The following is a 14,733-nucleotide window of genomic DNA, read 5'->3' as shown; positions in this document are numbered from 1 at the left end:
AGATTTTCTATCAACACAGACATTTTTAAGTGTTATATTATTTTTATCTTGTTCCTCTTTTTCCTGTTGTTCTGGAACTTTCTCTAACATTATGTTCTACTATTCTGAACCTCAAAATATCTCTTCTCTAATTAATTTCCTTAAGGTTTCCAAGGGGGGAACAAAAACAATGTTTTCAGTTCTGTAATTGAATCCAACGTTAGCATGCCGACTCTGTCTCCAACTACCATCTGCCCTGCCTCTGATGGCACCTGCAGCTTCCTGCTTTCTCTCTGGTATTGGGGTTGTTGGTGATGGTGACGCTATCCACTTAGTTTCTATCTTTCAGCATCCAATAAGAAGCTGCAGTAACAGTAGGAGAGGGGCATCCGGTGCTCCTTGTCACAAGGGTCATCTATCAGGCCACTTTGAAGACACCAGGAAGAGAACTTTTCTGCCATATCCTCAGGTCCAGCTTTGCAGAGCAGGAAACTCTCCATCTGCCTGTTTGGGAGCCTGGCAGGATCCGTAGACATACTCAATCCAAAGGGCCCAGATTTTCCACCTCCCACAAAGGTCACGGGGTACAAGACCCATTCCCTGTTCTGTCCTCACATCCTCCCCCTGAGGTCACTGGGTGTCTAAGCCTCTGTCCTCCCCACAAAGTCACCTGGGGTCCAAGCTGCAGGGGAGACAGGGGTCCAAACCACAATTCTCCCTGCCAACTCACTGGGTGTCCAGGTTGGAAGAGTTTGAAACCATCACCCAGAGCTCTTAGTCCAGGATCCTAAACTCAGCTTGGACCCAGAGGGGGAAAAGCCACACCAGGAGTGATAACATCACACAAAGAGTTCATGCAGAAATACTGTGTATGGCTTTCATCACAGGTTAGAGGGGAGGCCTGAACAAATGGGAAGCAAATGATCTCATTCTATCACTCACAGGTCAGATACATCAAACGTTTCTAGAACTTTCTAACTGACAAGAAGACATCTTTCCAGTGGTTTCTCTCAAGGTTGTGTGAGCAGACAACACCTGAGGGAGAGGATTCTTCTACAGAGCTGCCTAGAACACGGGCAGAGACTTTCCCCAGACAAGGTGTCTGTAAATCCTGTCCCATGTTCAGAGAGGCAATGGAGCTGACGGAAAGTCGACCATCTTCCTTTGAGTAGCTCCAAGAAAGTCCCTAGTTCACCTAGCCAAACCTGCAGAATCATTTCTGGAGTCTACCATTGGTGTCCTATTTGGGGTGAACAGACATTTGCTCATGTGTTCTAAGGAAAAGTTACACAAATAACAACTCATTATGCTTGCAAAGACTGACAACCTTCAGGCCATAAAACCTTCCACTTTATGCTCAAGTGATCTCAAACATCTCTTTCTAAATACTCACCCAATAGTTTAAACAGATTATTCTGCTACATACTTTCTAGGTTGCTTCTGAGGGCTACAACTATATTTAACTTTAAAATGATTGGTGCCTGAAACATGAAGTTAAACAGTACTTAAAACCACTTCAACATTTGCTGCTAAGAGAGTTAACCATGAAAGAAAAGTAGGAGGAAGGGAGACAGGAATGAGAAAAAACAAAACCACAATTTATTCTCTGAATAAAAAGTAAATCTGCTCAGATTCACTTGCAGAATTTATTGATTGTGATTTTGTGGCAAGGTCCCATCCTTACCCCAGGTTGGCCTGGAATTCAGCAAGTACCAAGGCTAGCCTCCCAGCCACAGCCTTTCTCCAGCCCAGCCTCTGAAGTACAGGATTCCAGGCCTACAGCCCCCCATCCACCATCCATTTTACATCATCGTAAGCTAGCTTACTAATCTTCGGCACATAACTTCATAGACTAGACAGCACTGGAGGAGAGCTCTATTACTTTGACTGTGGGGAGTCACTTCCTTTTGTAATTTTCATTTTCCTCACTGGTAGGATGATCAGTGGTTTTCGACTTGTGTGTTGTGACTCCTCTAGAGTCACCTGCATACATTGATCCATAACAGTAGCAAAAGTATGTTGGAGGAGGCACCTTGTTGGTTCCCGGCGGCCCAGCTAGCTTATATCCGAAAATATCACACAGAAACTGTATTTACTATATCACTGCTTGACCCATTAGCTCTAGCTTCTTATTGGCTAACTCTTACATATTAATTTAACCCATTTCTATTAACATGTATATTGCCATGTGGCTGTGGTTTACCGGGTAAAATTCTCAGCATCTGTCTCCCATGGCTCCGTGGCTTCTCTCCAACTCCGCCCTTCTTTCTCCCAGGATTCAGCTTAATTTTCCCTGCCTAACTAAGTTCTGCCCTGCTATAGGTCCAAACTTTATTCATTAATGGTAATCACAGCACACAAAGGGGACTCCCACATCAAAATTACAGTTATGAAGTATCAATGGAATACTTTTATAGTTGGGGGTCACCACAAAATGAGAAGCTGTGTTAAAGGGCTGCAGCATGAGAAACACTGGCGTAGAAAAGAACCTCTGTTGAAAACCTTCTGGGTTTCAGAGGAGCATACACCATGAGCACCTGTGCACTCACCTCAGTAGCTGGCATTCTCAGAAATGTTAACTGTCAGCGCTAGTAATTTACCTGGTGATTGGAAAGAAAATATGGACGGCCATTCTTCAGCTGAAGGGCAAACTACTCTTCCTGGTTGTTAGGGGACACCGCAAGGATGATCGGCCCTTCAGGCATCCTTGTCCAGAAGCTGGCCTTGATGCCTGGAAATGCAAGTGGCTTTGGTTAGTCGGGCTGTAGTTTTGTTGATTCTTTCTGATAAATGCACATTTGCTTTCATTATTATTTATGATGCAGTGAATACAGTCAGGAAATTATACACAGCAATGTTCTGGGATGCCCCCAGTCAATAAGTTTAAATATAGCCCACGTTAAAGGCTAAGTAGCACTTGGAAATTATGGCACACTCATGTTAATCAATATACAATGAAGTTTAAATATGTACAAAAATTATCCACCTGAAAAGACATGATGCCAAAAGTGGATACTTAATAGTATCAATTTAAAAATATTATCCGAGGGTCCTAAAAGTAATGACATTTTGACATAAATGAAAAACTCACAGTGCCTTGTTTAAATACCTATAGAAATGAAAGAATCAATTCAGCAATAGATGCTAAAACAAAAGGACCCGGATGAACCGGCCTCTTGGAGCTAACTGATTGAGTCTGCAAATGCTGATCGCCTTCGGGATTGCAGTCTTCCCTGACCCTTCGGACCACACATACACCATTCAATACTCTTGTCGCAGGAATTTCCAGCTCAGGAGATGGGGACAGTTTGCAAAGTTCCTCTCACAGACACTGCTATGACCCATTGGCCCCAACTCCAGTCTCCGGATCCCACCTACACAGCACCTGTGGTGAGACCTTCCTGCAGAGGGTGTCTAGTTTAAGGTGGTGAAAGTCGCAGTCTAAGCTAATCACCAAGGTCTCTGGTCTGAGTCTTCCCAGTCTCGTGGGAAATAGAAAATTAACAGAGCAGATTGTGAGAATAAAGAGATCAGCAACACACCTGAAAATCAAACAAAAGCTAAAACACAGTAATAAATAATGAATGAATTCTTATTTGAGCACTGATACACAATAGGCCAGGATTATAAACACTTGAAAAATCTCCCTTTAGGCTGGGCTAATAACTGAAGGACCTACAGGGGTGGGTAAATTTTATTCTGTCGCTGTGACAAACACTGAACACCATGGCCAAAAGCAACTTAGGCGTGTGGGGGGCAGGGGAGGGGGCATTTGTTCAAATGTATAGGTTTTAATCCATTGTTGAAGGAATTCAGGGTAGGAACTTAAGCAGTAGCAGGGACTGAGAGCAGAAACAATGGGGGAGTGGCCGGCTGGCTCATCCCAAGGCTCTTTCTTAAACAGTCCAGGACCATCAACCCAGGGATGAGTGCTATCCACAGTGAGCTGGGTCCTCTGACATCAACTAACAATCAAGGCCATCTTGACTGTCACCTCCAGATATGTGCCCCAGACAATCTGATCTGGCAAGTCTCTCAGTTGAGACACTCTTCTCATGAGACTCTCTACACTCTAGGCTGTGTGAAGAAGACTGGGCTTTGGTTCAGTGTAACTATCTCAGGAGCCAAGCCTGGTTCACCTTCCCGCTCCATTTTCTCACATGCTGCCTAGATGGAGTTCACAAATCTATTGGGATTTTAGGTAAAGAGGAAGGAGATGGGAAGTTCAGAATGACCATTATGCTCTGATTTTCTCTTCGCTCTCAACACTATGACTAAAATTATGGCCTTCAAGCTAGATAGCTCAAGGGCATTGAGTAGAAATAGCTGTCGTTTAGGGCACAAAGGGTATACTGATGGGCAGGATGGCACCTCAGCACAGCCACAGAGAAGACAGACGTCAGAGTTTGGGCGAGAGAAGAGGGGAGTGGTTATCCAACCAGAATACACCATCACTGTCTGTAATTTGGGAAATCTGGGGAGTGAAAAACAGTCAAGGATTATGGGAATATTTGATTATTTAAGATGCATTTGGGAATATTTTAATTTTTTACATATCATTCAAAAAACAAACAGATGCATGTGTTTCTTGAAGCACAATAATTTACAAGGCTCCTAGAACAAAGAAGTGTTTTAGACCAACAAATACGTGAAACTGTATACAGAGAAAGTGCTTCCCATGAAGCACATACAAATACGTGAAGCACAACAAATATGTGAAACTGTATACGGAGAAAGTGCTTCCCATGAAGGGAAAATGGAGTGAAAGAAAGGGCATCCTGACTGGATGGTGCCAGCTACTCTCCCTCAACCTTGGCATCTTTTTTCTCCGTGTTACCGAAATAAATAGAGAATGATTTTCTTCCTCCTAGATTCTAGGAGGAAAATGAAAAGTTACAATTTTATTGAAGCATGTCCTTAATAATTAGATTACTATAACTATCCACATAGACAAATCCTAGCTTTTGAGCCAAATGCTTACCTCGCATAATCAATTATTTAAATGAATGAAACTCACAAATAAATATATGTAAATATAAAGATAATAATAGTTTGATGGATGTATGAAATAAAGAAAATGTTATTGAATTTACAATGAGATAGAATGGTTAAATGCATAATTATTCAAAATAATTAACACTCTCTTTCCCCAAAGAAAGCTATGTATTTTCAGATTCCCAAGCACTGATTTAGGCTCAGTCACGTGACTTTCATTGGCCAAAGGAATGAAAGAAGATATGAGACCCCTTGTCGGGGCAGAACCTCCCCTCCCCCCAATCCCTCTGCCTCACAAACACTTTTTCATCTTGGGTGAAAACTTGTGAACCATAGCCAAACAAGTGTCCTGAGAGCTTTTCTGTAGACAATTGTGTGAGGCTGTGGGACTGACTCAAAGCGGCAGCAGCAGGAACAGCAGCTTCCTGCTTCATAATATGGAGAGTTGCATTTTTTTTAAGGCAATACAAAGAAGAAATGAGCTGGATTTCACAAAAAAGTAAAAAAGTTTAAAAATTGAAAAGAATTTAATGTTACAGAAAACCTGATAGTAAATGCCCATATTCTGTAATGTACAAAAAATAATCTTTGGAGAAAAATCTCTCCCCCAAAATAAACGCTGAAACTCTGAACAACTATTTGGTAATTGTCATTAGATTATTCATAGAGACCTTATTTTTAAGATAGAGTCTTGCAACATAGCACGGGTTGGACTTAATCTTGCAATTTTCCTGCTTCAGTCTTGTGAATGCTGCTAGGATTACAGGCGTGAATCACCCTGCTGAAACACGTGCATTCTTTCTGATTTAACCATTTGATTTTTAGTTACAAACCCCATTCCAAAATATACAGGTTCAGAGGATACATGAGTAAGATAGGAATCCTCTGGCTTCTGCCCAGCTGGAACACATAAAATGCCAATACTACAGAAACAGCAACTCTGTCTGCTATGGCCACATTTAACCGCATGTTCCAGTCTCACAGATGTGACACTGAGCAAGGAGTGGTCAGAACGGAGGAGGAGAAAATTGGTAAGGACCCATTTACACAAAATTCAAAGCCAGACAAGTGACTTCTATGACGTGAGAAGTAAGGATTTACTTGACAAGGATTTGTGAGATTTCACAAGAACTTGGGTCTTGGCTTCTAGAGGCCACGTAGGGTTCCATTTGATTTGAGTACGAATGTCAAAAGCTGTTGTTATCTGGAAACAATCTATACCGATACAATTGTTATTGGCCACACAGATCCATGTTTGAATGCTTGATCTTTAGACCTAATGCACTATTAGGCGGTGTGGCCTTGTTGGAGGAAATGTATCAATGTGGGGGAGGATTTTGAAGTCTTACACGTTCATGCTACACCCAGTGTGGTAGACAGTTCACTTCCTATTGCTTGTGGGTTAAGATGTAGAACTCTTAGCTCCTTCTCTAGCACCATGTCTGCCTGCCTGCTGCTATGTCTGGCCTTGATGGTAATAATGGGCTAAATTTCTAAAACTATAAGTTATCCTAATTAAATGTTCTTAAAAGTTGTTGTGATCCTTTTGGGTATATATCAAATATACTCAGTCATACCACAAAAATATGTGCTCAACAATGTTCATAGCAGCATTGTTTGTCATAGCCAGAACCTGGAAACAACCTAAGTGCCCCTCAACTGAAGAATGAATAAGGAAAATGTGGTACATTTACACAATGCAGTACTACACAGCAGAAAACAAAAAAACAATGACATCTTAAAATTTGCAGGCAAATGGATGGATCTTGAAAACATCATATTGAGTGAGGTAACCCAGACCCAGAAAGACAATTATCACATGTACTCACTCATAAGTGATTTTTAAACATAAAGCAAAAAAAAAAAAAAACCCATGCTACAAATCACAATCCAAGAGAACCTAGATAACAATGAGGACCCTAAGAAAGACATACATGAATCTAATCTACATGGGGAGTAGAAAAAGACAAGATCTTCTGAGTAAATTTGGAGCATAGGGATCATTGGAGAGGGCTGAAGGGGAGGGTAGAGAAAAGAAGGGGACCATAGAAAAATACATCACTCAATAAAAACAATAAAAAAATTGTTGTAGCCCTGGCATCTCTTCACAGAAACTGAAACCCTGATGAAGACAATGCTCATTTCCCCACTTTCTATGTGCTGTTCTATGGTAGAGATTTTAACCACAAATAAACACTGAACAGTTTTGTAAAGTTTAAACCTTATAAAAATTGCAGGAATAGAAAGTTATGCATTCACACGCTTTTCCAGGTGACTGTTTTTCCCACATACTCTGATTGAAAATGGATATTCCAAAATACTAAAATTTAATGTTGTTTTTGCCTAGTTTTATTATTGGTGATGGCAAAACATTCAAATATATTAGTCATTGGTATTCAATTTTTTAAAGTTTTATGTATATTTCTTTGCCCAGTTTTACAAACTCTCTGTGGCTATGTCTGTATAATGTGTAGGGTCTGTTACACAGCATATGCTATCAAGGACTGCAAAGTACTATCCTCTTGGTCCCAGAGTGTGGAAATCTCACACAGCTGGTCTCCTTATTTATGTACCTATCATTTACACACACACACACACACGTATACTTTCACCCTCACACACATTCACACTTACAGTACATGTACACATTCACACTCACATACACAGCATACACATTTACACTCATATATATATATATATATATATATATATATATATATATATTCACTCATATATATATATATTCACACTTACACAGCACAAGTTCACATTCTTTCTCATATATACATTGACACACACAACACAAACACACATTTACACTTTCATACACATTAATACTTACATATAGCACACACACATTCACACCACATACACAGTCACACACACACACACACACAATAAGCACAAACACAATTACCCTTACACACATCCACGCCCATACACATTCTTACTGACACACACTCCCATATACACAAGACACAGTCATTTTATTATTTTTACTTGCTCTCCAGTCTCTGTTGTGTCTCCGATTTCTTTTTACAAATCCACTTCCTTTTTCCATTCTGTCTGGCTCGTGACTTCCTAACTGTTCTTTCTCAAAGACCCGCACAGTTGGACGTCTCACCTTCACTGTGTTTTCTGAGATGCTTCTCCCCTTTACTGCTCTATTAACAGCAAAGCTGGCCCTTCGCTTTAGCCTCCTGCATTGCTCCAGTCTTTCTAACAACAGTTCTGCTTTCTCTCTCATTTCCTCACGGCCCCCACTCTCCACCTCTTCAAAGGCAACCGCTATTTCATCTTTTGGTCCATGACAAGAGACTTCTCAAATTGCTTGGCTTCTTCCTCATATTTCATAGTTTTACAACCATTGTCAGGCCCAGCAGTTTGAACATTAGTAGAAATCTTGGGTTGGCATTTCCAGGAGAGCCCAGTGAAGATCAGATGGATTAGGTAATAGAATCTTGTTCTGCCTTTTAATTTGTATTCCTGGAATGAGCTCTGAATGGCAGCTTCTCTCACAGCATGGCTCCCCACTGGGATGAAGCTTCACCATACTTTGACATACATGTGTGTCTGAGTCAATCTTTTATTACTTTGAAGAGACACCATGACCAAAGCTCCTCTTATAAAGGAAAGCATTAAACTGGGGCTGGCTTACAGTTAGAGAGGTTTAGTCCATTGTCACGATGGCTGGGAGTATGGCAGCGTGCAGGATGAGATCTGGATCTACATCTGTATCCAAAGGCTGAGCAGAAAGAGAGAAAGAGCTACTGGCCTATCTTGGGTGACTGAAACCTCAAACTTCCACCAAGGCCACACCTCCTAATCCTTCTAAGTAGCACTACCCCTGATGACTAAGCATTCAACCTGTGGGGGTCGTTCTCATTCAAACCAGCACAATGGGGTTTTCATTTTTGTTCTTTAAAAAGTACTCTTTATAAAGGATTTGATTTTGCCTGCTACAGGCTATAGACAATTAGTGCCTATTTATTCATTTATTTATTTAGTCAGACTGTGAGATTCATCTATGTTTTGTTCCCCTCTGAGTATTTTAAAATGTCCTCAGAATTCATCAGATGATGAGGGATCTTTGTTTTATTTACTTCATCTTTAACACCTTGAGCAGTGGCTGGCACAAAATAGAGTGCTCAAAATATTTGCTAAATAAATGTTTAATCTTGGGAATGCTATTTTTAGTAAGTGAACACTCTGTCCTGAGTCAGACTCTGTGCTTGCATTTTGTTCCACAGATAAAGTTTTGCAGCAGTAGAACTTTCCTATCTCAAAATATTTCTTATAGATGACAACTGGTTCTTCTGCTCGATTCCTGAATGGACTGGACTACGCTTTGCAATAAGGGTATCTCAAACTGAGAGATCAAGGCTGACTTATATGATTTTAGCCAAACATTCATTTTTTTGTATTGACATTAAAATAATTAGTTTTTCTTTCCATAAACAGAAGCTTGCATATTAAATCATAACAGATATTATATATTATAGTAAGATATAGAAAGATCAGATCTTTCTAGGTGTGTTACTGCTGAGTCAAATGAAAGTTTTATTTTGAGAATATATTTGAAACTATTTTACTATAGACATGTTATTTAGAATAAGTTTTCATGATTCTCCCTTTGGGATACATGCACACTTCCTGGGAGAGTCTGGTACATTTGTCTCCTCCTTTTCAGTCACGGTACCTCTCTCTCACTTCTGTCTTCTCCAGGATAACACCAACAGTGAAAATGATAACCCTTATTTATTATTGAAAACTTGGGAAAAGTAGAACATAATTTCTTAACCACTCAGTGGGGTGTTAATGGCTGACTTTGCCAATTACTATCTTCAACTTACATAACTATGTTTCTGGTCCATTTTTTTTCTCCTTTCCAGCTTTCTCTCAATGTCTGTTTCTTGAGTTGCTGTTGTAGCGAACTGAGGCAGAACAAAAACATGACTACAATGAGCTACAAAGCTTAAAAAAATTAAGCTTAAAAGAGAGAGGAGGATCACTGAGGCATGTTGGAAAGTCAAGAAGCCTTTTAGGTAAAGGATAAATAAGGAAATAATGGGATTACCAGTAGACAGTCATCCATGCAAGCATGATCATGAAGAGTGACCAAAAACTCCAGAGCTCTAAAATACTACCAAGAACCATGAAAAATAGTTCAGATGGTTAACAACAACATTGCCTTAATTATATCTGTAAGACTAAAAGGAATATATACAGAATATTAGGCAAAGCTGTATTATAGATGGATAGGTATACAGGGAAAGATACAGAGATTAATGTCTGCATATGCTTATACATCTACTTACACAATGACATATAGGTATATATATTCTAATATGTAGATATTTATCTATGTTTAGATTATATACCAACTGAGAAATGTCTATTATGTAAATATAGATATTTATCAATCTCTTCCTTTCCTGTTTACTTCCTCAAGATTTCTATGTAGTTACTATATAAAAATCAAGATTTCACAAGACTTGATTATATTGTTTTAAAGGATTACATTTGTAATCAGAATGCTTTTGCCAATATCTTATAGTTATAGACTTTCAATCAACCTTGTATAGATGACACATATACCCAATTTCAATCATCTTGACAGGCACACATACTTCATCTGTTACATAATATACTGCACTTTTAAATTATCTTGGAAAACTATTGTGTCTCAGATTGCAGTCGTGAGCATTTAAAACATAAGACAATGATTGGATTTGTATTTTTCTCACTGTTGTGGTTAAGTGTCTGACAAGATACCACTTAAGCAAGGATGGTTCGGTTACAGTTTGAAGTCATAGCACCTGTCATGGTGGGGAAGGCATGATGGCAGGAAGGTGAGGTTGTGCACAGTGCATCCCCAGTCGGAGAGGAGAAAGTGCACTAGAAGCATGTCTCTGGGGGCGGGTCTTGATATCCTGGGACACTTCTAAGCTAGAAAGTACAAAGTGGACTAAAGTATGGTGGGATATTAAGACCTGCCCCAGTGACACATTCTTTCCATGATGTTCCACTTACTAAAGATTCTACAACCTTCCAAAACAACAGCACCAACTGAGGACCAAGTGTTCAAACACATGCATCTGTGGGGGTTGCTAAACATTCAAATCACAATGCTACCTAATTTTGACACAATTTAATTGAACAGTGAATTATAATCAATCCAATATACCTGTTAGTTTTCTGGGATGAGTAACAGAATATCCAACATGCATTTGGTTCCTCGAAGTATTTGCCTTATGTTGTTTATTAGTAATAGTTTAACAAGTAACTCTAGCGAAAGAAGTATTTAAACTTAGAAAAAAATTCGCTACAAAACATCTTTAACTAAGATGGAATTTGTTTATCCTGTTTGTAAAAAGTTGAAAACTTGCTTTCCCATGTTGCATTACTGTGTTCAACTTTTATGCAGGAGGAGGAACTCAGTCCTGCCTCAACTTGATGTACAATGCTTTCTTCAAGCCTATAGGAGGTTTGCTCCTTTGAAAGAGGACTGAATGGGGAGGGGGTAGATAGGAATCAGGGAGAGGAAACAGGAGGAGAGGAGGGAAGGGAAACTGTGCTCAGTATGTAAAATAAATGAAAATAGTTAGTTAAAAGAAATTTAAAACTTTCTGACAAACATAAAAAAGTTTATAAGATCTATTGTTGTTCTCTAGTTCAGGGAAGGTCCATGTGCATATATGTACCCAATTTATGCAAAAATAAACACACATATTTCAGAGAGTTAAATTTATATGGATTTATACCAACTAAGCAAGAATTCAAGAATTATTTGCAAACATACTAAATATATTAAACATAGAAAATTTCCTGTATTACATCTTATAAAACAAGAATTGTCAAAAAATTAATTAAATTCCACTGACTTGCAGCTTCAGAACAATTGCTGAGGGATCTTTTCTCCAGAATGAGTTCAGTAGCTTCTATGGTAATCAAAAAAAAAAAACCCAAAAACAAACAAAACAAAACAAAAACATGTGCTGACATAGAACAGCATGAAGAAATCACCCTTAGAAGCTTTTCATCAAAGCCCCATCTGCAGCCATATGATTGCACAAACCAATGTGAAACCACTCTGGACTTCTTTGCAGGTAAGATCCCAGAAACAGAGTTAGGACACACACTCCTTCTCTCTCCGATGTACTGTTAGCTCGCTCTGAACCCAGAACTTCCCCAAACTGGAACACGACATTAAAGATAAAGTGGTGGGTGCCTTAGTGATAATGCAATGTGGAAGAATCCTGACTTTCAGTGCAGATGAACACAAAATGAAGAAACGGAAGTTCAGGTACTATGGGAAATAAAAAGCAGTGTTCAAAGAAAGGAAACATATGAAGGTAGTGAGGGTTTCCCACAGTTCAACATGGCCACCTAACTGACTTCACATGCGCTGAAATCATTTATCATGCATCCTCCTAACTAGAGGATGGAAAGCCACCTCTGCTAGTACATAGAATCTGGTTACTACCTATGAAATAACTAGGACCATGGCCCTCCCATCCAGTGCACTGGACCATGTTTGTCAGTGGTAAGGCTACGGGAAGTTGTTTACTTGCTGCTTAGAGTCCACGCTTGTCATTGCTGTTCCCGCAGAGTGAGTAGCCAGGAATTAGCAGAGCCTGAGCATCCTGTTACATTTGAAGGTCATTGTCCTCATTTATTGCACAGTTGTTTATTCTCTTAGTCTTTAAGTTAGATAGGTATTGAGAATTATAGATCAATAGTCATCTATGTTTGTCATATTTATATTTATGCTAATCAGGTTTGTAGCGGCGGGGCTGCATCCCCAGCACCCCGGCCTCCTGGCTAACTTATGCCCCGAAATAACAACACACAAACTGTATTCTTTTAAACACTGCTTGGCCCTTTAGCTCTAGCCCTTACTGGCTAATTCTGATATCCCGATCAATCAACCCATCTCTAATAATCTGTGAGCACCGGTCTTACCGGGAAAGATTCAGCATGTCTAACCTGGCGGCTTGCTTCATCGCGTGCGTCTGCCCGGGAGAGCGGAGCATGGCGTCTCTGCTCCAGAGAACAGAGCTGTCGAGTCTGAGCTCACTTTCTCTTCCTCCCAGCATTCTGTTCTGTTTACTCCTCCCACCTATGTTTTAACCTATGAGGGCCAAGCAGTTTCTTTATTGCTTAACCAATGAAATCAACAGATTGATATATGACACTCCCACATCCCAGGTTCTTTAGATACATAGAGATTATATTTAGTATAGATAGTATTATCTTCAACCTCTTCACAGAGCTGTAGAAAATGACCTTTAACCTAACCTAGAGTTCCATGGTAGTAAGACACAATCACTCCTGGCAACACCGTTCTACTCCCGAGAGAATGTTGAGCACCAAAGACACTCTACTTAGAGCTTGTCTTCTTCTTGGCAGAACTGGCCTTTGGGCATAGAAAAGCCCATACCTCAACCACTGACAGAGATACAGAGTATACGTAAATGGGTAAAAACAGGATTGTCTTATCCTGCCAAGATAGGATAAGATAGTTCTGAAAAGTTTCTTGCCTTGGAAAATGGTCTGTCAGTTACCTTAGGCCTTAGCCAAAGTTATTTGCCTCAATATTGCAAATGAGACTCTGGGTGATTGCTCAGGTAGTCAGTTGTCTCTATCATTTGTTGCACATTTTGGAAGTTTCTCATTTGTACTTCCTGGTTGCTCAAATAACTTCCTGGTTGCTCAAATAATAGTACTTCCCTTCTCAGATCTTTGATGGAATTGAAGATTAGATAATTGTAGTTACCCTCCTTATGATTTAGCTAAACTTAATTTCAATACATTATTTAGACTCCTTAAAATAGAATGCTTAGTAAAACTTTTGTTATGTGTTTCTTGCTTAATATTGTTTGTTGATTGTAATTTTATATTTGGTATCTGTTCCTATTGTATATAGTTGTATTGGGTTTGGTTCGATCTTGTTTGGACAAAAGGAGGAGATAATGGGGAAGCTCAGCCAATCACATTTGGCTAGGGTGTTGCCACCTGGGGCCAGGTTCACCGGACCCGTTTTGGACATTGGAACTTTTACCCTGGTTGTGTGAGTTTCCCCGTTTTCAATTATTAAATTATATCCGTTGTTTTGAGCTGGTCTGGTTAATTCTAGCGTATCGTTGAATACACCTTCACTTGGCTGCCTATATGTTCAGTGTCTCTGAAAAGTCTGTCTCATAGCTCTATGCCCATGCTATACAAAATGCACAAGCTTTAAACAGGTGATCTTTGAATTCCTGCCCAACTCCTAAAATGAAGAGGGACTCTTTTGCAGTGCTTCCTGGAATGTTGGAGGACTATCAATGAGCACCTACAGCTTTGCAGGGCAGCCCTCACCAGCACAGAGTCATTTCTTACTAGGGTCTGCAGGTCCATCCAGATGAAATTGCAATAAAACTTTATTTTAGTCAAGAAATCCCAAGAGGATGTCTCCTCTAGACACTTCTTGTCATTACTGATGCTACTATGATAGTGGAGGGGCAGGTATTCCCAGACCCTCCAAAAGCTTACAATTTAGCGTTAATATCTGTTTTTACTTTTTGAAGGACAAATTTTAATTATCATCTTTCTTTTCATTTTTCTATGACCCAGACCAAAAACAAAGTTATAATCTCCAAACTCTAATAGGAAACCCATCTTACTAGTTTTATTTTGTTTTTTGGTGATAATAGTGGTGGTGGTGGTGTGTGTGTGTTGTTGTTGTGGTGGTGGTGTGTGTCTTTGGGGTGGTGG

General features: G+C 39.7%; 1 protein-coding gene across 1 annotated transcript in view; it reads right to left on the bottom strand.

Annotated features, from left to right (window-relative positions):
* Positions 1-14,733, bottom strand: part of Ush2a (usherin) — a 663,496-nt gene that overhangs the window by 416,639 nt on the left and 232,124 nt on the right. The window contains 1 exon segment of the mRNA XM_075987373.1: positions 2,580-2,710. Coding sequence (XP_075843488.1) covers positions 2,580-2,710 — 131 coding nt within the window.

The sequence above is a fragment of the Microtus pennsylvanicus genome, chromosome 10, assembly GCF_037038515.1.
Source record: "Microtus pennsylvanicus isolate mMicPen1 chromosome 10, mMicPen1.hap1, whole genome shotgun sequence".
In the NCBI taxonomy this organism is placed as follows: domain Eukaryota; kingdom Metazoa; phylum Chordata; class Mammalia; order Rodentia; family Cricetidae; genus Microtus; species Microtus pennsylvanicus.
This window is presented reverse-complemented; position numbering and strand designations above follow the sequence as displayed.